This window comes from Eschrichtius robustus, chromosome 2, assembly GCF_028021215.1.
Source record: "Eschrichtius robustus isolate mEscRob2 chromosome 2, mEscRob2.pri, whole genome shotgun sequence".
Lineage (NCBI taxonomy): Eukaryota > Metazoa > Chordata > Mammalia > Artiodactyla > Eschrichtiidae > Eschrichtius > Eschrichtius robustus.
Genome location: NC_090825.1, coordinates 133,393,833 through 133,417,549, shown reverse-complemented (window position 1 = coordinate 133,417,549; position 23,717 = coordinate 133,393,833). Strand labels below are relative to the sequence as shown.

The 23,717-nt window shown below is 47.9% G+C and overlaps 1 protein-coding gene across 1 annotated transcript in view; it reads left to right on the top strand.

Annotated features, from left to right (window-relative positions):
• Positions 1 to 23,717, top strand: part of ADAM19 (ADAM metallopeptidase domain 19) — an 88,014-nt gene that overhangs the window by 54,598 nt on the left and 9,699 nt on the right. Inside the window, exons 9-21 of the mRNA XM_068536283.1 lie at positions 2,597 to 2,763; positions 4,710 to 4,794; positions 5,480 to 5,619; positions 7,694 to 7,871; positions 11,079 to 11,168; positions 13,557 to 13,752; positions 15,048 to 15,156; positions 16,398 to 16,602; positions 17,341 to 17,418; positions 17,532 to 17,640; positions 18,685 to 18,829; positions 19,669 to 19,753; positions 20,045 to 20,269. Of these exons, the coding sequence (XP_068392384.1) occupies positions 2,597 to 2,763; positions 4,710 to 4,794; positions 5,480 to 5,619; positions 7,694 to 7,871; positions 11,079 to 11,168; positions 13,557 to 13,752; positions 15,048 to 15,156; positions 16,398 to 16,602; positions 17,341 to 17,418; positions 17,532 to 17,640; positions 18,685 to 18,829; positions 19,669 to 19,753; positions 20,045 to 20,269 (1,812 nt within the window). The remainder of the gene's footprint in view (positions 1 to 2,596; positions 2,764 to 4,709; positions 4,795 to 5,479; positions 5,620 to 7,693; positions 7,872 to 11,078; positions 11,169 to 13,556; positions 13,753 to 15,047; positions 15,157 to 16,397; positions 16,603 to 17,340; positions 17,419 to 17,531; positions 17,641 to 18,684; positions 18,830 to 19,668; positions 19,754 to 20,044; positions 20,270 to 23,717) is intronic.

The window sequence follows — 23,717 nt, the reverse complement described above, 5'->3', positions numbered from 1 at the left end:
TTTCAGGGCACTCACAAAACTTCTGAACCTTAACTCTGGGCCTGCTAGGGATTCCTGGATCCCAGGTCTCAAGGGGGAATTTTTTTTTTTTTTTTTTTTTTCAGTATTAGAGGATAAGGAAGAGAACAAATATTTTTAGGGATTTACAAGCAAATTTGGTAGTGTTCTGAAGTCATTGGATGGGCAGGTCTATGCCCTGTGTTTTTGCCGTAGATGACTCTGGAAACGCTGGTCAGTGTTTGGTGCCTGGTGAAAGTCAAACACTGGCATTTCCTGGAAGGAAGGACTCCAGGGACACAGTCCAGTCCTCTCTCTAGCCTTCAATTCACTCAACAATAACATCTAAATGATCCCACAACCCAAACACTCAGCATCTGGGAAAACAAGAAAAGCTTGTTTCCCTGGGGGTAGACCCTGTTATCCCCCATGTGACATCTATTGTTCTGGAGATGCTGCAGGTGGGAGACTTGGCTGGGTTTCACTATGTGGATTCTGCAGCTGGTCTGGGTGATAGAACCAGGGGTGCTGGTGAAAAGTGGAAGGAGAAGAGAGGCGTTAGCAAACCACATCCTTGCTGGAAGGCCCCCAGCCTTGCCAGCTGGTCTGCTCTGTGAAGCAGTCTCGGTTCTCTCATCTGCAGCTGAGGTTAGTCACTCCCGGCTGGGGTTAGGGAAGGCAAACTCACTTCTCTGAGGCTTGCTGACCCACCTACTTGAACTGAACTATTATGCAACTAAAACTGGAATGTACTGCGCTAATCAGCTGAATCATGAACCGAATCAAAAATGTTTTTCCTTAACTGTGAAAAAAAGCCAAGTTTAAGTCCTCAAAAAGCTCCCTAGTGAAGCAAGTTCAAATTGAAATCCAAACCCTTTATTTTCTGTAATGATTGACCAGGCCCAAAACAGGAAAATCAAAGTTTCCATTGAAATCAACTGATACTCTGCTGAATCTGGAGCCCATTTACATCACAGTTTCTTGGGGGCAAGTTGATTCTCTGGATGTGTAAATATGGTAGCACTTCAGCAGTGTAGTGTCTTGAGTAGACTCTGAGGTCTAATAATCCGGGTCTTAACCCTGGCTCTGCCAGCTTCCTGCTGAGACTTTGGCAAGTTACTGAACTTCTCTAAGCCTCAGTGCTTAATACATAGAAAGCACTTGATAAGCATTGGTGGTATGATTGTTATATTTACCTGGGGCAGTACCTGCCACTTTTGGATTAAGATGGCATCTCCTGCTCACGTGACCTAGGTTCACCTGCAATTTTTTTAAGTTGCTGTCTCAGTATTCTCTAGGGTAGGCCAGTCAAAGAATTCCTTGTACCTACGCCTTCCAGTACTTCGCTTTAAGGAAAACCCTCTTCCTCCTATGTGTGTGTGAGATGAAAGATACTGTGCCATGAAAGTTAGATGTAGCTCTAGCCTTAAGGAGCCCAAGGATCAAGGCCCATTTATAGAATTTCAGGATCTCTGGGTTGGACAAAATCCTGAAGATTATCTGGGACCTTTGCAGCCTAAAGCTTGCAACCTGTTTATGGCATCCTTCACAAAACCCAAAAACCCCCAGTGATGGGGAAGGAAATTTTGAAAGTAAGCACATCTATCTACATGTATTTCATTTACACCCATTTACTTCCAAAATGAGTGGGAGACGTCTTCCAATAAATCCATTAGTATATCCACACAATGGAATACTAGTCAGCAATAAAAAAGAATGGCAGACTGATACAGGCTACAAGACGGATGAATCTCAGAAACATGCTAAATGAAAGAAATAACAAAAGACCACATATTGTATAATTTCATTTATAGAATATGTCTGGGAAAGGCAAATCTGTGGAGACAGAAAGTGGATTAGTGATTGCCCACGTCTGGGGGTGAAAATGGACAATGATAGTAAATGGACATGAGGGATCTTGTTGGTGTGATGAAAATAGTCTAAAATTGGATTATGGTGATCACTTTACAACTTGGTAAATTTACTAAAAAATATTGAGCTGTACACCTAAAATGGGTGGATTCTGTGATATGTAAATTATGCCTCAATAAACTTGTTTTGAAAATCCATATACAAGAGAACTTTTTAGACATGTATAAAAATGATAAGGGCCGTAAAGGAATTGGGAGGGATAGTTGTACCAGACACCTGGGCCAAAGGTCCTTATTATAGATGACAGCGTGGCTTAGCTCGCTTTGAAAGCTTTTTTCCTGTTTGAAATGAAATGTCTTCCTGTCTTTTTTACCTATAGACTGAGCCCCACTTTAGGCTCATGTGCAAAAATGCTGATCCTTTCTCCACATGAGAACCCCGTGCATGTCTGAAAGCAACACTGTGTCCTATCTCAGTCTTCATTTCTCTAAGCTAAGTCACCCCAGCTCTGCCACCAGGGGCAGAGCCTCTCTTAGGATGTCGTGCCTGTCTCAGGATGTCCCCCTTCTGAGAAGGTGAAGAGCAACACCTGTTCCCTCCTCCCCTTGGAGTCAGGTGTAGAAGAGAAATCTGGAATCTGTGCTCTGAGCGCTTGGGCTAGGAAGGGGCTCATAATCTCAAGTGGTGTTGACAGATGATGCTGTGACTCTTCTGTGTGTGTTTTCAGTTTTACCGATCCTTGAATATCCGGATTGCCCTCGTGGGCTTGGAGGTGTGGACTCATGGGAATATGTGTGAAGTTTCGGAGAACCCGTACTCTACCCTCTGGTCATTTCTTAGCTGGAGGCGCAAGCTACTCCCCCGGAAGAGCCATGACAATGCACAGTTAATCACGTAAGTAGCCTTTTCCATATGTGTTGCCTTGGCCCGGGCTGCAAAGCCCCTGCCTGCAGTGCGTGTGCTGTTCGTCCTTTTCTCCCCAGTGCTGAAGGTTGGCTGCACTAAGCCGTCCTGACTCTCCAGTCCAGGTAACGAAGTGTTCCTCAGGCATGTGCTCCGTACCCAGTATATCCAGGAAAATATTAAAAAGCCTGAGTCATAGCAATCCCAAGAAGTGTTTACAACCCAGATAAGAAAATTAGCCTCAGACATATTTAGTTGAGTCTCTGAAACAATTGGGTGTGTATTTGGGAAGTGAGTGACTGTTGGTCGTGGCTGCTTTGAAACAGACTTTCTAAGGGGCTCACCTTGATCTTCGTGGCGCTTTGTTCTAGAACAGGTGTTAATCGCCCAAAGCAGGCACAGGAGAGGGACCTCCTCGGATTGTCCTTCATGTCATTCCCAGGGGCTCACGGCCGACTGCGAGACAGTCAAGTGGCAGATAGTGCAGGAAGAGTGTGTTTGGGGGGAGGGAGACATGGGGGGAGAGGGCGGTTGTGTTGGAGTTTGTTCAATCCCCAGAGAGAAAAGAACAGAAACTGATGGGGGTCGTGGTGGCCCTTGACAGTCCCCCGTGGTGATTATCTAGTATTTATTGTTGACTTCCAAAGGTATTCTCAGGAAGTTACAACAAAAGGCACATACATAATAAAACCAATTTTTTTTTTCCTGTTTCCTAAATCTCTCTGAAACAACAATCATTTAAACCTTTGTTTACTCTTTAAAAGAGACCGGGGAAATAGCTGTACCACAAACCTGAGTGAGTGCTTACTTCATGATGGCACATTTACCTAGGAAGAGTCTTTGGTTACCAAAACTTTGGCCTGATCTTTGAAAGCCTGGAGTTCTGCTTTGGGCAAGATCTTGAATCCAATTTCCAGTAGGACTTCCTCGGAGCCATGTGTGAGTTTATCAGATAACCAGTAGGGCGTCATAGAGATTTGCATGTATGTTTTTGCAGATTGTTTCTCTGAAGATAAACATGCCTTGAGTTCAGCAAACATGTATTAAGCACCCACTATGTGTCTGATTCTATGCTAAGTTCTAATGACCCCAAAATAAATGAGACAGCCTTGACTCTCTAAGATATCATGGTCTAAGTAAGAAGACAAACACAGAGATATAAAAGCATGATGTAATGAACTTCCCTGTAGATCCTTTAAATGAATTTCATGTTTGTGGCATGCACGAAAACACTGGTATTTTATTCATTCCTTTGCCCCTGCCCTGGATGCATACAGCTGAGAAAAGCGTGTATTAAACTGGGGGAATGTAGCTGGCTGTTGGCAGATTAGGAGCACAGTTGCAAAACAAAGGCAGAAACAGCTTCTCCTTGCACCCAGCTGCACTTTTTGAGGCTCCTGATGGGACACATCTGTTTCCTTGGCCCCAGAGTGATGCAGGAATGAAGCATCAGCCCCCACAGCTGCTGCCCTGACCCCCCCCCCCCCATACACATACCACAGAGCCAGGGATATGGCAGGGCACCCTGGCAGCTGGCGGAAGTGGGCATGATTCACTTCAGCATCAGAACCTGTGCCACCCTTCCCTCATCCCCCACCCTCTGACGTTTTCCTCTGCGGCAGGAATGGGATGCAGCTTTGCAAGCCCTGCCCATTTCCTTCCAGGGAATGGGGCTACGGGCATATTGTGGGAAGAAGTGACCTTTTGCTCTCTCTTCTTTTTCTCTGGAGCAGTGAGAGAGTAGGTGAGAGGAAGTGAGAGGTGTGGTGACCTGGAAGTTGTCCAGCTGGCCTAGAGTAGTGGGATCTCTCCCCTTGGGAATGATCTGGGAATGTCAGCAGGGCCAGGGAATGCCGTGATGGCCACCCACTCCTGGGCACCTGGAAACAGCCCTCTCGGTCCCCATTCCAATCACCCTCTCTCCTTCCCTCCTGCAGGGGCATGTCTTTCCACGGCACCACCATCGGCCTGGCCCCCCTCATGGCCATGTGCTCTGTGTACCAGTCTGGAGGGGTCAACATGGTGAGTCTCAGCCAATATACTGATGCTGCAGAAGGTGGAGAGCTGCCCCACAAGACAGGAGGTCATCTTCTAAAAAATAATTTTATATTAATTGTTGCAGGAAAAAAGAAGGTTGGACATAAAGAAGGGCAATTGTTTAAAATGAAGGCATTAAGTTCTAAGAGGTGGAGGTACTCAGGGATGAATTTTCATTTATTGTAATTTATCCCCAATTTTCAAGCTCAGGAGAACCTTGAAGCAATTACATTAATCATACATCACTAGATGTCTTATATGTTCCAGACCAGGGGCTGAGAAATTGTAAGATACAGAGATAAAATGTATTTTTTTAATCTGAAGTCCTGTGTTGTTCTGTATATCTTTATGGAACAAGAGCCTGTCTCAGAGTCACAGGAAATTATTGCCCTCTTTTGAAGTTCTCTCTGACTTCGTGAGAGTGTTTGGACTTCTCATGTCTGACCTGTGAAGTAGACAGCAAGGAGGCTGCTGTCCATTTATTTGTCCACCCCTCTATCCACCTGTATTTATTGACAGATGCAGCAGGGTAGTTAAGAGCACGGGCTTTGGTCACCGAGCCTGTACGCACAGCAATGGTATAATCAGTGGAGGGCTGTGAGGCTTGGCTAAAGAAGAGGCAGGGCTGTAGCGGGGAGATGTCCTTGACCTGAACTGTCTCCCTGAGCAGGACCACTCTGAGAATGCCATTGGCGTGGCTGCCACCATGGCCCACGAGATGGGCCACAACTTCGGGATGAGCCATGATTCCGCGGATTGCTGCTCCGCCAGCGCGGCTGATGGTGGGTGCATCATGGCAGCTGCCACCGGGTGAGTCAAGCCGGAAGGGGAGGACGGGGAGGACGGCCGGGCACGAGAGGCCAGTGCGGCCCCCGTGTTGCTCCCGGCCCAGGGAGCCTCTGTTATACTAACGGGGGCAGTGAAGAAAAAGGGGGTTTTGACAACAAAAGCATTGGAAGAAGACCAAGAAAACAATCGTGTGGAAGGAGCACAGGTTTCTAGCAGGAAGTTTGGTGTGGTGTAACCTTAGATATACTTAATTTCTGTCTTGGGGTTCTTTAGCTATAAAATTGGCATGACCACGTGTGTCTTTTCCACTTCATGAATTTCTGCTGAGAACCCATTTATAACAGCCACAATCCTTAATCCCTCCATGTGAATGAAGTGTGATCAGTGCTGTTATGCCTCAGGCCAGATTGAATGCGCTGAGCCTCCAGAACAAGGAAAGGGAAGGGGAGCAATCACACACCCCACAGTGACTCCTCAGGGAATTTACAGGCTGTGTTTACCACAAGGAATAAGGACAAGGCAGCTCCATCTCCCTGTAGTCGTGAGGGGTCTTTAAACCAGAACCTTTGAAGGAGAATTCTGGAGTTGCTTAAAAGTCAGTGCCTGGACTCAGACAGCAGAGAACACTGGGTCCTTCCGGGACCCTAGTCACTCTTCAGAAGGCACCATGGTGGGAGCTTGTGTTCCTCCCACCCCAAACCGTTAGGGTCTGCTTATGCTTCTTAGGGAATGGTGTGTCTCCAAGAGGAGATGCAGGGGCTTCCCTGGTGGCACAGTGGTTAAGAATCCGTCTGCCAGTGCAGGGGACGCGGGTTTGAGCCCTGCTCTGGGGAGATCCCACATGCCGCAGAGCAACTAAGCCCGTGCGCCACAACTACTGAGCCTGTGCTCTAGAGCCCGAGAGCCACAACTTCTAAGTCCGTGTGCCACAACTACTGAAGCCCGTGCGCCTAGAGCCCGTGCTCCACAACAAGAGAAGCCACCGCAGTGAGAAGCCTGCGTACTGCTACGAAGAGTAGCCCCCGCTTGCCGCAACTAGAGAAAGCCTGTGCGCAGCAATGAAGATCCAACGCAGCCTAAATAGATAGATAGATAGATAGATAGATAGGAGATGCAGCTTTCTTGGAGCTCCAGTGTCCAGTGTTTTCTCCTCACTTCTCAGAGAAAGTGACACACAAAGGATGATGTTGACATGCAGGGGACAACTCCATGGGTCATGCTCAAATCCCTGTGAGCTCACCATTAAGTCCACCTCTTTCTCTCTCAATCTAAAAAGCATATTTGTAGTCAAATGGTTGAGAGAGTTATATTAATTACTACTCCAATTTGTTTTTAAGCTGTTCACAAATTTTAGTAGTTTAACAATTATTAGTAACAAGTTCTTTGTGACATTCCTGACAACTGAAGAAAACCCTCCAGTGTTTAACCTTTAGCTGGTTTAGAGAATTGGGATCAGGATAACTCTTCCCTTATAGACCCAAATTGTGGTACTGACCTGCCGCCAGAGAGTGTATGACTTTTGACTCTTTTTCCCAGTAGCGGGATCCAGGACCTTTCATATTCTTGTGATAAAGACCATGTGTTTGTGAGTTAGCTGGTTGAGTTTGGAGTGCTGCCTGCATCCTTAGAACAGAGATCAGATCACTGGCCCAACGAAGAAATTAAACCCTTGAACTTGGCCTTTTTTGGCCTGGTCTTCTGTTCTAAGAAAATCTCCATCTAATATCAGCTTCAGGAAGAGTTTGGGTTGGCTGGAATTTTATTCAGCTCTAAGGCTCAAGAGACCTATTGTAACACACTAGTTATCCTTTATTTATTGCAACTCCTTCATGAAAACGGGTGAAATTGTTGCTTCAAATTCTCAAGTAAATCCTCCATGGAGTGTGAGAAAAAAGGCATTATGGGGTGGTTAATATTTCTTAATTCTTAGAATGTTAATGTACAGGTGATGTTCTAGGGGGGGCAGAATATGTGTGCATGGGACTATAGGGGTCTGAGTCCAGCTGGAATCAGCCTCATGGGCAGCAGGATTGATGCTGTTCTGGCTGCTTGATGCTCAGACTCCCAGCTAATTCCAACCTTGTTCTTCTCCCAGGCACCCCTTTCCCAGAGTGTTCAACAGATGCAACAGGAAGGAGCTGGACAGGTATCTGCAGTCAGGCGGGGGGATGTGTCTCTCCAACATGCCGGACACCAGGACGCTGTATGGAGGCCAGAGATGTGGAAATGGGTACCTGGAAGATGGGGAAGAATGTGACTGTGGGGAGGAGGAGGTAAGGTGTTGTGCTGGTGCTAGTGGGAGGGGAAGAATTTGCATTGGCTTCAAATCTCAAGGTTAAAGAGAATGCAAGCGAAAATTTAGTCCTAGGCATTTCCTGCATACACGTGGCTGTCAAAGACCCCATCACAAATAAGATGTGGGGAGTAAGCCTTAAATATGGACCATTTCTATAGACCCTCCTGGTTTGAAGTTGACATTGTTTATGTCCAGATTGGGGTGGAGTGCTCCTTGTGAGCATCAGGTCTACCCGGAAACCACAGTCTTTGCCAGTGAAGCCACAGGTGGCCTCCTTGGCCCTCCAGCTGCACTGAATTTATTCTGAAGGCCATGCAGCCGGATATATGAACTTGAACCTGGGCCTTATGAGGATGCTTAAAACAACAAGCTCATGCTGTTTGGCCTGGAGAAAAAGATGATTGAAAGGAAGGGGATGTAGGAAGTACCAGCAAGTCTGAAAGGGGCTTCTAGGAGGAAGAAGGAGCAGAGCTCTTGGTGTACAAGCTCTTTCCTTCCTTATAATCTTCAGAATGAGAGTGGTGGGCGTACAGCATAGCTCTCTCACTTTTAACAGATGCTTGCTGTTCTGCAGAAAGCAGAACTGAATAGTTTCATATCTGTTTTTTGAAGGATGAAAATATGTAGGTTAACATGCAAAATAATGTGTGGGAGAATGCTTGAGTAATTCTACGTATTCAGAATAAACTATGCGGGTGAGATTGAGGGTCTGTATATGTGGGAAAAGACTATTTGATTTTATAATCTTCTCTATGGTTTGACTTTTTCTTAATGCCAGCACGTAACTTTCATAATAAAACAAGAACTAGTTAAAGGCTCACCATCCGCACCACCATGAGTTCAAAGAGATCAGCCCAGACCCTTCAGAAAGGAGAGAGTTGTATTATCATGGAGGGCCCGGTGGGGTTGAAGAGCAGCCTGTGAGTGGGCTTGGCCAGTTGGCTTATATTCAGAGGAGCTTCTCATTCAACAAATATTTACTGAGTATGTGGTACTATGTCATGTGCCAGGGACAGGAAAATAGATAGGCAGAAAAAATAGACATGGTCCCTGTCCTTATGGAGTGTATAGTCCAGTGGGGGAAACACACATTGACCAAATAATTGCAAAAATGTATAAATACAACTGTGGTAAGTGCTAGGAGGGCCAATGGCATGATGCTAGGAGTATATGTAATGTGAGGGGAACTGCCCTACTCAGGTGGGAGTGTGACCTCTGACCCCATAGCCAAAGGCTGAGGTAGGCGTTAGCGAGAAGCACAACGAGGCCAAGGCACACTTCAGCTAGAGGAGGAACCGTGCCTTAGGGTGAGAAGAAACGTGGTGTGCTAGAGGGGAAGGAACACAGGTCTACCTGGAGCCCAGGGTGGTAGGAGATTCATGGAAAGAAAATGCCCCTTATTCCTTCTCTGAGGGGGAGACAGGTGGATGAGCATCTGTAGTCAGGTGGTGGCATGTGTCTCTCCAACAAGCCAGACCTGGACAGTGACGGTTATGATATGGTTAATAAGCACGGGGTGGGCCCCAGGCAGACATGGCTTGAATTCGGCTCCAACACTTGCCAGGTATGTGCCTTGACCAGCCACTGGACTTGTCTGAGTTGCGGTTTCCCCTTGTGTGAAATGGGCATAATTGTGCCTCCTAATCCTGCTGTGAGGGACCCATGGATGGGCCTGTCTCTATAGTAGGAGTGTGATAGGGACATTCGGAGTCACTGGGCATCTCGTCATCTTTTTTTTTTTTTTTTTTAATTTTATTGGAGTATAGTTGATTTACGATGTTGTGTTAGTTTCAGGTGTACAGCAAAGTGAATCAGTTTTACGTATACATATATCCACTCTTTTTTAGATTCCTTTCCCATATAGGCTGTTACAGAGTATTGAGTAGAGTTCCCTGTGCTATACAGTAGGTTCTTATTTATTATCTATTTTATATATAGAGTAGTGTGTATATGTCAATCCCAATCTCCCTATTTATCCTACCCCTTACCCCCTGGTAACCATAAGTTTGTTTTCTACATCTATAACTCTATTTCTGTTTTGTAGATAATCGTCATCTTTTTTAAAAAATTAATTAATTAATTAATTTTTTGGCTGCGTTGGGTCTTCATTGCTGCGTGCGGGCTTTCTCTAGTTGCAGCCAGTGGGCTCAGTCGTTGAGGTGCGCGGGCTTCTCATTGCGGTGTCTTCTCTTGTTGCAGAGCACAGGCTCTAGGCGTGTGGGCATCAGTAGTTGCAGCATGCGGGCTCAGTAGTTGCAGCACGCAGGCCCTAGCGTGTGCGGGCTTCAGTAGTTGCGGCGCATGGGCTCAGTAATTGTGGCGCGTGGGCTCTAGGGCACGTGGGCTTCAGTAGTTGTGGCTCACGGGCTTAGTTGCTCCACGGCATGTGGGGTGTTCCCAGACCAGGGCTTGAACCCATGTCCCCTGCATTGGCAGGCGGATTCTTAACCACTGCGCCACCAGGGGAGTCCCGTCATCTTTTTAAATCTCATGCTGTATGTCAGCAAATCAGGACCCGTAGGGCAGGAAGGAAGAGAGGAGAGCATGGAACCCCTAGAGAAGGGTCCAGGCCAGCGAGGGTTGAGGAGGAGCAGGAGATGGCAAGAGAAGTCTGGGGAAGCAGGCCCGGGGGCTGACATAAATTGTTCAGGAGTTGTTCCAGCATGCCCTGACTCCTGATGGCCTCTTTTTATCAGATAGTAAGGTTTAGGAGTGTGGGGGGCAGGAAGTGCAGCAGTAGAAGACATGGTCTCTGGATGTTGTGTTGGGGATGAGAAAAACTAATCACAGAATTTCCATATAACATAATACTATGCTAAAAATCATGTTTTAGAAGAATCCATGATTACAAGGAGAAATGGGCATATTATGTTAAGTTAAAAGCAGTATGGATACTATGATTTTGTAAAATGAGTATATGTCTACGTATGTGTATAGGAAAGTGCTTAGAAAAATGCAAAATGTAGTTGTGTCAAGTTGTGTGTTACTGATGATTATGCATATGTATATTTTCTACAATGTATACGTATTACCTTAATGATAAAGCTATAAAGTGATTTTTTGGTGGAGACTTCCCAGGGGCCCGTGGGGCAGGGTAGGGGGTAAAGGCCCTCACCCTGCCTAGTCCCCTGTCTCCCTGCCCTGCTGCCCAAGAGCCTCATGCCCACTCTCACTGCCTCCCCAGGAATGTGATAACCCCTGCTGCAATGCCTCTAATTGCACCTTGAGAGAGGGGGCAGAGTGTGCCCACGGCTCCTGCTGTCACCGGTGTAAGGTAAGTGGCCCTTTCCTCCCTGCCCAGGGTTCTGACCTAACAGTCCAAGACTCTGCTGGGGGGTAATGGCCAGGATTCAGCCTCTATCCTGGGGAAGTGGTGGCATCACAGTTTCAGAAACATGGAGCTAGAAAGGGCCCTTGAACAAAGTTTACTTTTTTCTATATTGGGCCTCACTGAGTTCAGATCATCCCAGAGGGCTGTGTGCGCCTCCTGGAAGATGGGAGATTAAAAAAAGAAAAGTGTCCAGAAAGAGTAGGCTTGATTTTATTTGGAGCTCATAATAATCTTCATCACAGTTTTGATTAACATTAATGAATTGCTTATTAGGTGCCAGGCATGGTACAGAGAATTTTATATATGTCATCTCATTCAATCCTTACAAAAGCCCCATGAGATGTGTATTAATATCCTCCATTTAAGATGAGGAAACTGGGGCTCAGAAGGGATAAGTGGCTTCTCTGGGATCACACAGCCAGGAAGAGGCTGAACCAGGTTTACCTGACTCTGGAGCCCACTCTCTTAATATTGATGTGAAAGATCACATCATTTTTACCACTAATATTACTATAGGTCTACAGTCTCTTATCTATAATTCTGAAATTTAGGAAGTTCTGAAAACTCAAAAAAAATTTTTTAACTTAACGGTGGCAAAATTTGACCTGAATTGACATGAGTCTAATTATAGTCTTAAAAAAAAAATCACACTTAAAGTGAATATTATATTTCATTGCAGAAATATTAATGTGTGTGATTATAAAGTATACTCCTAGGCCTTGCTGGTGGGTTATATAACATACATATGTAATGTGTATGTGTATGTATATATATATATACACACATATATATGTACATCTGTGTAGTGTCTGCTTTCTAAACTCTGTAAAGTCTGACATCCATCTGGTCCCAGGGTTTTGGATAGGATTGTGGACTGTGCTTCCACCTACCACTTGCTGAGGGCTCATTATGTTCCACATACTGTTCAAGTACTTTATTAGAACATTCCTTCTAGCATGACCTTCTAGCAATAACCACGAGAGGGTTATTACCCTCACGGGTGCATAAACACAAGTCCTACTGCTGGTTAAGGAGCTGGGATTTGAACCCAGGCAGGCTGGCTCCAGGGTGGGTCCTCTTCCCCTCCATCTTGCTCTCAGGTGGAGAGATGCATCCTGAGGCCACCCTTGAACTGAGACTGTCAGAAAGCTGCTCAGCTGGCCCATTCTTGCCTTCTGTCTTGGGAGGGCCTTGTGGGTGGCGTGGAGTCCCCCGGGAGTGTGGAGGGGCGCTGTTCTCAGACGTAGCTCTCCTTGCCTGGCTCAGGGGAACTCCCACGCCATGTGGTTTGACTCTAGGATGCACCCGGCGTCCCCCAGGGAGGCTGTGCTAGCTGGGTCAGGTCCCCGAGTCTCAGGCTAAGGCCTGAGAGTGAGTGTGGAGAGCGCCCATCTCCCAGTCCCAGGGTTTCAGCTTGGATCTTGGAAAGGAGTTCCTGGAGAGAAGTGTGTGGGAAAAGAAGAGGCTTGGAGTCTGAGACCTTCAATTCAAGCCCTGTGTGTGATTTGGGGCAGCCTATCACCCATCCAAGCCTAGGTTCTTTATCTGTAAGATGGGAAGAGTACTAATAACTCTGACCACCCTGGGAGGCTGGAAGACTCAAGTGGAAACTCAGTGTTTACCGGTTGCCCAAGGTGTGCTATTGATCAGGTTATTTCATCTGCAGAATGAGGCAAATAGCAGTATATCTAGCTCATGGATATTGTGAGGATCTCATGACTTGAGTATGTGTAACATACTTAGCCTGGCGCTTGGCTCAGTAATGGGGATGTATTATTGCCAGAGTGCTTTGTAAATTCAAAGATGTATGAATGCTACTCTGTGTGTGTGTGTGTGTATCTCTACATATATATTAGTGGGCTTGACTCTTCTGCCACTTACTAACCATGAGACTTTGGAGACATTATTTAACCTCTTTTGCCTCAGGTTTCGTCATCTGTAAAATAGGGATAATTAAATTACATAGGACTATCATGAAAACTAAATGAAGTAATATTTGTACTGGGCACTTAAGTGGGAGCTCCATAAAGTAGCTGTTATTACTAAAGCACTTAGTAAACTGTAAATTGTTGCATAAATATTATTTTTTACCTACTTCTTAAGACTGCTACGTAGACTTAGCATTTGTGAAAACACCTCGAAACCCTAAGTCTCTATTCATATTAGATGAATGATGGTGATTTGAGCTAATGAGGTCATGTTAAAAGCACTCTGAAATAATGGTAATGGGAAATTCTGTTCCACGAGAGTGACGCTCATGAGCCCTTGCTGGGAGGGTTGAGGGCAGGTGGCAGATTGACCTCTTTTTTCCCCTCTCATTCCTCGGCTCAGCTGCTGGCCCCTGGCACACTGTGCCGTGAGCAGGCGCGGCAGTGTGACCTCCCGGAGTTCTGCACGGGCAAGTCCCCCCATTGCCCCACCAACTTCTACCAGATGGACGGCACCCCCTGCGAGGGTGGCCAGGCTTACTGCTACAACGGCATGTGCCTCACCTACCAGGAGCAGTGCCAGCAGCTGTGGGGTCCTGGTAAGGCTCTCCTGGGGGGAATGGCCCTCCTCCCACCCCACTGCTTCCTAGCCAGCCTCCCCCTTCAGGCACTCTGGGTAGCTTAGAATCCTTGGTTTAAAACAGCATCTCCAGATATTACCTTTTTTCAATCCCCTTGCCTCAGGGTAGACTTTCAGGGAGAGGCAGTAGGCAGTGTTCTTCCTAGTTCCTTGATGCTTTAAATTCTCAGAGTGGGTGAGTGGATAAGAATAATCCAACAAAAATGGCAGAGGATGGAGACAGAAAAGGAAATGCAAATGGCCTTAAGCTATAAGCAAATTATAACAACTATGGGATGGGATTTTTTTTTCATGTATCATATTGGCAAAGACTGAAGAATTAATATAATAAGGTAATAATAATAATACTATAACAACAAGAACAATAATAATATAGTTGTGGAGGGTGTGGGAAAACAGATAGGTACAAACCCAATGGAAAGCTGTTTGGAGATAGCAGAATTTTAAGTGTGCTTGTCATTGGGCTCATCCATACTACTCCTTGGGGATGTATCCTACATTTGTACTTGCACATTTATGTGAAGATAGATTTACAACGATATTTATTGCAGCACTGTTAGTGATACCAATAACAACCTATAAATCCTTCAGTAGGGACCAATTAAAATAATTCTGGTACCTCCATACGTTGGGACACTATACAGCTGAATAAAAGGAGGCAGCTCTGTATGTACTGAATAAAAAAAAAAGAACTCTCGCGGTAAATTAAGTGAAAAATGCAAGATGCAGACCAGTGAATAGACTATGCTGCCACTCTTTATTAGATAGATTATCTCTAGAAGATACACAAGAATTGTATCTAGATGGTAGAGATAAAATTATCTTTAGAAGATACACTGTTAATTAAGATTGCTTCACCAGGTTGTAGGAAAGTAGGAACTGGAATGACTAGGTAGAAAAAACTGAAAGACATGCTTTATTCTTTAAAATGTTGTACGGGTATTACCTTTAGTAAAAAACCTGAGATGGGACAGGGCTTCTTCATTAGAGAGGAGGCTTAGCACACAAACCTCCCACAGATATAAAACCTCAATAAGGTATAAAGAACTGATGTAAAACCTTTTTCTACTGGTAGGTCTTGAGGAGGTGGGGGTCGAATAACTGATAGGGGTAAAGAAAGAAAAGGCTGAATATTCCCTCCCTTAAAACTTTCTTAACCTTCTGATTTTGCCAAGGGCTAGCTCTGCCCTTTGGGGGCTTCTGACTTCCACTAACGTTGGCTAGTGTACTGATAAATGTTTCTTGCCCACCCAGGAGCCCGGCCTGCTCCTGATCTCTGCTTCGAGAAGGTGAATGTGGCAGGGGACACCTTTGGAAACTGTGGGAAGGACATGAATGGGAAACACAAGAAGTGCAACATGAGGTGATGACCATAGGGCAGACCCCACGAGATGAGGGTGACAAAGGAATTCCTACTCTGTCCTCACTCCCACCCTCTCAGCAGCTTGGCTGGCCCCAAACTGGGCCTTTAAATAAATCTATTCCAGGCCCTTTTGGCAATGTGCCATTCAGCCCTAAGGAAGTCAGAGGGAGGGCGCGGATGGCAATGCTTCCTAGAAAACTGGTCCGACCTCCTTCTGGGACCTTCTTATAGTAGGGCGGGGCATCAGCCCTCTTGGGTCATTTCCACAGGGTACTAATTATACCCTCATCTGAATAGCCTGCTATTCACCCATTCATTCATTCATTTCAAACATCTATCCATCCACCCACCCACCCACCCATCCACTATCTATTGTGGGTCGACCATGTGGCAGATACTGTGCTGAGTACATGGAACATAACAATACAGTGTAATAATGGAAATACGGTGAGAGCCACCCGACCCAATCTTAGTGGGTTGAGGTGGTTTCTCAAAGGAAGTTATGCCTAAGCTGAGATTTGGAGAAATTATCCAGTCGAACAGGATGGGGAATGGTGCTGGTACATGGGAGAGTGTACCAGGCAGAGAGATGAGTAGAGAAAAATTCTTGGTAGGAAGAACTGATAACAATTTGATATAGTTAAAGTATAATGTTGGGGTGCAGTGGGGAGGGGGCTGCTGAGAAATGAGCCTAGCTAGTTAAGCAGGGACCAGATCATGAGAAGCCTCGAATGCATGGCTAGGGGCGTTTGGACTTTGGCTTGAGAGCAGTTTGGAAATTAGACTCCTATAGGGCAAGACTGGAGGCAGGGAGACAGTTTCCTGGTGTCCAGGTGAGAAAGGATGGAGGTGTGAATTAGAGTAGGTATATAGGAGGGAGGGAGTATGGGAAGTCGGGGATGACACCAGGCTTCTGGCTGCAGCCCTCGAGTGCATGGGGACGCAAGGAGCATAAGGGGGCAGGTTGCTCAGGTCAGGCAGTTGTCCTTGCAGTAAAGAGGACTTCCCAAGGCCAGCTCTCTGGCCTCAATCTGCTTGGGGATGAGGATCTAGCGTCTTATCCTTGGTCTCAGTCCACATGGGGTCTTCCCTGCTGAGTCCCTACAGCACACGCATTGCCCTTCTGCCTCTCCCGCACCCAAGCCTGCTGTCCTGGTCAAGAAAGATTGAAGCTCTTTGGTGCCCCAGCTCTTCCCCTGCCTCTGATTCCATCTTCTTCCCTCCTTCTCTCTCGGGCCCAGAGATGCCAAGTGCGGCAAGATCCAGTGTCAGAGTTCTGAGGCCCGGCCCCTGGAGTCCAATGCAGTGCCCATCGACACCACCATCATCATGAACGGGAGGCAGATCCGATGTCGGGGCACCCACGTCTACCGAGGTCCCGAGGAGGAGGGTGACATGCTGGACCCAGGCCTGGTGATGACCGGGACCAAATGTGGCCATAACCACGTGAGTCCCCTTCTCCAGCCTCACTCAGTTGCTGGGTTGCAGTGACTAAAGTGTGAATCTGGAGCGAGGGTGCCTGGGCTCAAGTCCCAGCTTCCCCAACCTCTCTGGCCCTGTGGCTTGCTTCCTTTATAAAGCATGTTAGTAGGAGCAAGACCCACCGCACAGAATTGTTGTAAGGATTAAACGAGATAATCCCTGTAAACCATTTAGAAGGCTGGCTATTATCTCTTTTGTCCTCATCATTAATTATCTTATGAATTGAGAAATGGACTAGACTAGGAGTCAGGGAAGCCTGGGGAAAGTAATGGCCGCTGTCTCAGAGTTAACTATGAGAATGATGTTATAAAAAACATTTGAAGCACTTGGTATACTGCCTGGCACAAAGTAGACAGCTGTCACCATGGTCATTATTTTTAAGTATAATATTTCAATTAGTGCACGTTAATATACAATTAAGTAATTAACATATCACCAACATATAGCAATACAGAGTGGAATAACACATGTTTATTAAAAATAGAATATTTGGTTTTTTCTCCCTAATCACACAAGTGATAGCAGAATTTAGTTAACTACCATCCTGTCCTTGGCTTTTTAGGCTGTTTTCAATTTTTCACAGTAATAACCTGAAGTAGGCTGCCTTTTTGAGTCCCGTCAGCTCTGAGTGCAAAACCCCAGTCTCCTAATTGCCAACCAGTGTCCCTTCCGTTGTAATGAGCGGCTTCTTTCTCATTACAGATTTGCTTCGAGGGGCAGTGCAGGAACACCTCGTTCTTCGAAACAGAAGGCTGTGGGAAGAAGTGCCATGGCCACGGGGTACGCGTGCCCGGGGTTCTGGGGCTCCTGTGCCGTGGTGTCTGAGGGGGCAGGCCCCGTGGGAGGCCAGAGCTCTCCAGGGTGCTGACGCCTCTGCCCTGCCCTTGCTCCAGGTTTGCAACAACAATCAGAACTGCCATTGCTTCGGGGGCTGGGCCCCGCCCGTCTGCGACACACCGGGCCAAGGGGGCAGCATCGACAGCGGGCCCATGCCCCCCGAGAGTGAGTGCCCGGCCTGCGTGGGCCTCTGCCCACCTTTGTGAGGAGGGGTGGGTGCCGTGGGGGCGGGTGGCATGATGCGGAGAGATAACGAGTCAGCCTCACTATCCTGATTTTGTAGACGAGAGAACGAGAGGGACCGAGTGGGAGGAGTGGCCCAGGCTAGCAGCCTGATGTGGGGCTCAGCCTCAGTTGCTTTTCCTCTGTCCCTTCTATTGAGGGGCACGGTGCTGCTTAGAGAGAGATTAAGACAGACCACAGGTTACTGAATAACCACGTTCTTTCTGGGGGGCGGTGGCGGCGACTACCCCTTCTCGGCCGCTTAAAAATAGTCGTGAACCTAGGGCACATTATAGTGGCTCAGATCTCCTTGCATGAACAGAGCTTCAAATGAGGAACCAGAAACTCAGATAATGGTACAGTTTTTTAGTGGAAATCTAAGGGATTCTAGCTCTTTGGTTTCCAAGCTTCTAAAAAGTAATGGAGAACTTTTTTTTTTTTTTTTTTTCCCAAGGAAGAAACCTCAACATATAAAACGTAAAAGTAGTGTGTCACTGGTCTATACATATTTTGTACATTTAGATTTATAGTTTGTGAGAACATTGAGGCAGTTCGGTGAAACCAAATGTGCAATTGTGGATTATGTGTGAAAGTTCTAATCTTAGATCAGTCTATGACTCTCAGTGTTTTGTGTTGGTTGCTTTGTGTCCAGGAACATCATGATTCAGGCTGAAAACTAGTGGTAAATAATAATAGAGCTGAAACTCCTTGCCTTAAAAGGCACTCTCTTCAATTAGGCAGAAGTGGCCAGAGAAGCTTTATTATGAGATCTGTGCCAAGCAAGTTGACCTGGTTGTTTAAGCTAATATTAGTGGCTTCCCAGTGGGACATAATGTGTGTTTTTTCTTACAGTTTTTAAGTTAAAGTAAGTAATACAAAGTAAATGAAGATCAAATATCTGAAGAGTGTCGGGAATACATTATTTGAAATCCACAGCTAAAGCTCAGACCGCTTCTAAGTCTTTCACTTGGGTTCTATTTCTGGAAGGTGCTGGTCCTGTAGTAGCCGGAGTGTTTTCGGCCATCTTTGCGCTGGCGGTCCTCATGCTGATGTACCACTGCTGTAAACAGAACAACAAACTGGGCTACCTCAAGCCCCTAGCCCTCCCTTCCAAGTTGAGGCAACAGTTCAGGTATGACGGGGTGCCGTGAAGGATTTGGGGTCCACTTGGAGATCACAGAGCTTTCCGTAAGCAGTACCTGGTGAAAAAGTTGGTGGTGGTGGGTCTAATTCGGGGAAGGCAAATGCCAGGTACACACCGCCCTCTCCGCTGCTGCCGTGCTCCTTGACCGTGGCAGACATTACTAGCTGATTTTTATTAATAAGTAAGCTCGGCTGAGCCTGGTCATCACTTCAGAATCCTTCTCAGCAGAATGCCCCAACCAGTTCAAGTTGGAATAGAAATGAAATCTCTTTGCTAGCGTGTATCTAATTGATTTGCTCCCCATTTTAAAGGGCAGGAAACTGAGGCAACAGAGAAAAACCGACTAGCTCAAGTCAATCACAGGGGTGGCTGGACATGAGCTCAAGACAGAGTAATTTTTTTTCCTAAGCGATTCATTCCTTTGGATATTGAAGGTGTGTAGTCTCTGAGTCCTCTATTAAATGACATTTTTTCAGGAGGGGATTTTAAATCCCAGGTCCTCCTGGAACGATGCCTGAGGGAGATTGGTTGATGGCTGGTGACATCCTTGTCTTCTTGGATGAGAAAGGTCTTAAAAGGGTGAAGGAAAGGTGCTGAGGAACACTCTGCTTTGTATGAGGCCAATTGTCTTTCCTTGGGAGTTTTCCATTGGCCACCGTCTCCATGCCTAGGGAGCTGGGGGTCAGGAGGACCCATCCCACTTCCACCGGAGCAGACTTGGGAAGACTGAGCTGCTCACAGCCCTGCCCCGGTCAGAGGGCTGTCAGGCACCGATCCTCAACGAACAACACCCCCTTTACTCTTCCCCTCTCCTTCCTTGTTACTAGTTGTCCCTTCAGGGTGTCTCAGAACAGTGGAACTGGCCACGCCAACCCAACGTTCAAGTTGCAGACACCCCAGGGCAAGCGAAAGGTAAGGGCTTTGCACCATGAACTTTGCTACTTTAACTTTGTCCCTCAGGACTCTGCTAGATTTTCCTAAGCGCCTCTGTGGGCCCACGGGATTGGTGATAAAAGACACTTTCTTGGCTTGAGAGATGGTCAGCTGGTTCTGCCATCCCCTAATGACTTTAAACGTTGCATCTGACCTCTGGGATCCTGGGCCTCTGTGCATGCCAGTGAGACACACAAGACCACCCCTGAGTTTTTAAGTGCATTAAGGGTTCCTGTGTCTCAGGCGTTGTTCCTCGTCTCATGCCTACAGGTGACCAACACCCCTGAAACCCTACGGAAGCCCTCCCAGCCTCCTCCCAGGCCCCCTGCGGACTATCTGCACGGTGGGTCCCCACCTGCGCCATTGCCAGCGCACCTCAGCAGGACTGCTAGGAACTCCCCAGGGGCCGGACCTCCAGTAGAGAGGAAAGAATCATCCAGGAGGCCTCCCCCAAGCCGGCCAGTGCCCCCCGCACCGAAGTGCATCCTCTCCCAGGTAAGTGGTTTCTCAGCGACCCTGGGCTGGGAGCATCACTTTTCAGGCCGTCAGCCACGAGGAATGACAGAGGCTGGGAAGAGGGAGCTTGCCGACTCATGGGCTGGCTGCCTTCTCTGCCTTCTGGTAGATACAGGGCACACAGAGCGTTGAGGGTGATGAGCGTGAGGAAATACACTACCGAGGACTTCCTCCCTGGTTGGCCTCTTCTGTGACAAGCCACGACCCACCTTCCACCCCAAATGTTAATGTTCAGTTAATGTTTCAGTTCCCCGTGGTCTCTTTTCTCTCCTCTAGGCCTTTGCAAATGCTGTTTCCTCTGCCACATACACTTCCTGTTGCATGGCCGGCTCTCGTTCATCCTTAGATCTCCTCTTAGATGCCACTTCCTCTAAGAAGCCTTCTCTGACCCCCAAGCCTGAGTTTGGTGCCTCTGTACTTCTCTCATCATAGTACTTATTCCACCAAATTGTGCCTCTCGGTATCTTGCACTAGTCGGGAAGTCTTACTGAGGGACGTAAGGTGATGCCTTGCTCGTCTGGGAGGCTGGTCAAGGGGCCGGGCCTCTGGGAGGGGTGAGTAGGGGCTGGGCTATCCCCCCACCACTGGCGTTGTTTGGAAGCAGAGCAGCCTGCCCAGCAGTCTGTTCACCCGGCGTGTCTATGCTCTGATGGCTCCAGCTTTACCTTCTGGCAGAAGTTCCTGTAGCACAGACACAGATGTTTCCAGGGCGGTGGCCAGGCGTGGTGCCTTCCAGAGCCGCCTGTGTGTTTTGGGTGTGGACCCCCTCAGGTGGGGTAGGGGACTTGCCCATTTTCCTCCTGGGACTGCTGTTCTTGGGCACGGTCCAGAGGGCTCCCTGGGGCCCAGGCTGTCTCTGCCCCTAAGGACCGTGGTTGGCTCCAGGTCTCGGGGTGGGGGGGTCCCTGGGACATGGCAGTGTCATGGTTTAGCAGAGCCGAGAGCATCAGTTTTGGTTCTCTGATGATGCGAAGCTGCTACTCTCCCGTTTTTCTCATCTGGGGCAGCGGGGGGATAGAAAATTCCATGCAGAAAGGGAAAGGAAAGACTGACAGGGAGAGAAGAGGGAAGGAGAAAGGGAAAAGAGCAAGAGGGGTAGAGGAGAGACGAGGAGACGGAGGGTGCGTTGGCCTCCTCGGGCGGCCAAGACAGCACAGACCGGGTGGCGTAAACAACAGAAAGTTATTTTCTGACAGTTCTGGAGGCTGGAAGTCCAGTAGGCTTGGTTTCTTCTGAGGCCTCGCTCCTTGGCTTGCAGATGACTGCATTCTCCCGTGTCCTCATATGGTCCTTCCTTTGTGTACGTGCACCCCGATGTCTCTCTGTGTGTCTACATTTCTTCTTATAAGGACGCCAGTCAGACCGGATTAGGGCCCACTCTAACGGCCTCATTTCAACGTAGTCACCTCTTTAAAGGCCCTGTCTCCAAATACAGTCACATTCTGAGGTACTGGGGGTTAGAGCGGAAACGTATGAATTTTGGGGGGCGGGCACAGTTCAGCCCATAACAGAAGGAGAGAGGAGAGAAAGGGAGGAAGAGGGGAGAAAGCAGCCACGTGCAGACAGGGGTGTGGGAAGAACAGAGGTGGAGGAGGAGGGAGGGAGGGAGCAGTCCATTGAAACCACTGGTCCTAAAAAACCCACACTGGAGGCTTGTTCAGTGGAGCTGGTGTCAGCCTCACCCCAAGGTGCCGAGCAGTAGGTTGGGGGAGGGGTCTCCAGCTGCGGGGACGGGAAGCCTGGAGGCTCCACATCCTGCCCTGACTCCCGCTGTCCCTGGTGGCTGCTGGCGGGAATGCAGAGCCCAGAGGGCCACCTGGTCGGTGGGAGCTATCCCGAAACACAGATGCCAAGCACGGCTTCTGCTGAGCCCCAGGCCCAGAAGGGGGTTTCTCAAGGGCGGGGAGCGGGAGGCAGCTTCTCTGAGCAGGCGGCAGGGATTAAATCGGGGCGCCGCCCCCTTCCTCAGAACCATTCCAAGAAGAGAGTTTCTGCCGCCCTCATTTTCGGTGTTGGGTAGCTGTGTCTCACGGGGTTGAAGGGGCTACCCCAAGGTGGCGGTTTGTAAGTGGAGTAGCCAGGACTTGCACCCAGGGCTGACTCCAAACCCTTCACCACCCTGTGTGTCAGGTCCTGGCTTAGGCCCTGGAGTCCAGAGCTGAGATACCACCTGCCCTGGGGGAATTCACGCTCTCCAGATCTCAGCTCCACCACCTCCTAGCTTGGTGACACGGACCACTCTGGAGAGGTGGAGGGTGAAGCTTCGTAACCTCTTCTATTCTCTCTACAAATGTGTATGAACTTCTACTCTGTACTAGGCAGTGGTTAGCAAAGCAGATGCCATCTCTGCCTCACAGAGCTCACAGCTTGCTGGGGAAGAGACTGGTATACATGTAGTGACAGTAGTGGTAAGTGCTATGAAGGAGAGGTTCGGCATGCTTACAAAAAGAGTTATGGGGGACTTGACTTAGTCTGGGAAATCTGGGAAGGCTTCCCTGAGGAGGTGACACTTGAGCTGAGACCTGCCGGGTGAGCAGGCTGTGAGGGGTGGGAGAGGTTCTTGGACCAGGGACCTGCTGGTAGGGAAGCTTTGTGATGGAGAGAGCCCGCAGATGGAAGGAACTTCAAGGCCCCTTTGCCCGGGGCCCATGGAGCTATGATGAAAGGCTGGAGAGCCAGGGGAGGCCAGACTGTGCCATAGTCATGGACTAGGAATTTCGTCTGCATTTGATGGGAACAGGGCAGTGGTGGAGCATGGGTGACATCTACAGGGATTTCCATCTACAGGGAAATTTCCCTACAGATTTGCTATCTACAGGGATCTCACTTTGGGCTACATTTAGGCAAGAGGGAGGCACAGTGCCTGGAAGGGTGCCCAGAGATGCTTCTGAGACTATTAATCTTCCGTTGTTTGACCTGGGTGAGGATTTACATAGGTGTGTTCACTCTGATGATTCATCTGGTTGTATATTTATGACTCATTTCTTTTTATGTATATTATACTTTAATTAAAAAATTAGTTTTAAAGAATAAAAGGCTCACTCTAGCAGCATTATGATCAGAGGGATGAGACTGGGTGCAGGGGTTACAAGTTTAAACAGTGTCCAGAGGAGAGGTGATGGTAGCTTGGAGCAGGGGGGAGACAGCGGTGATGGGGTGAAGTCGATGAGGGATGTGTAGAAGAGAAAATAGACAGGGGAACAGTTGCTGATGAGGGTTGGGAGGGGATGACAAACCACCCCCCCCCCCAAAATACACACACAACTGCCCAGTGTCTGGTTTGTGCAGCTTGACTGATGGAGGTGCCACCCCCTGAGGACAGGAGCAGTGGGCCAGAGCGGTTCAAGGACAGTTTCTGCCTCTGGAAAACAGTGCTGGGTGAGGCCCCTGGTAGAGCCGAGCTGGGTCAAAGCAGAGCGGCCCGTGG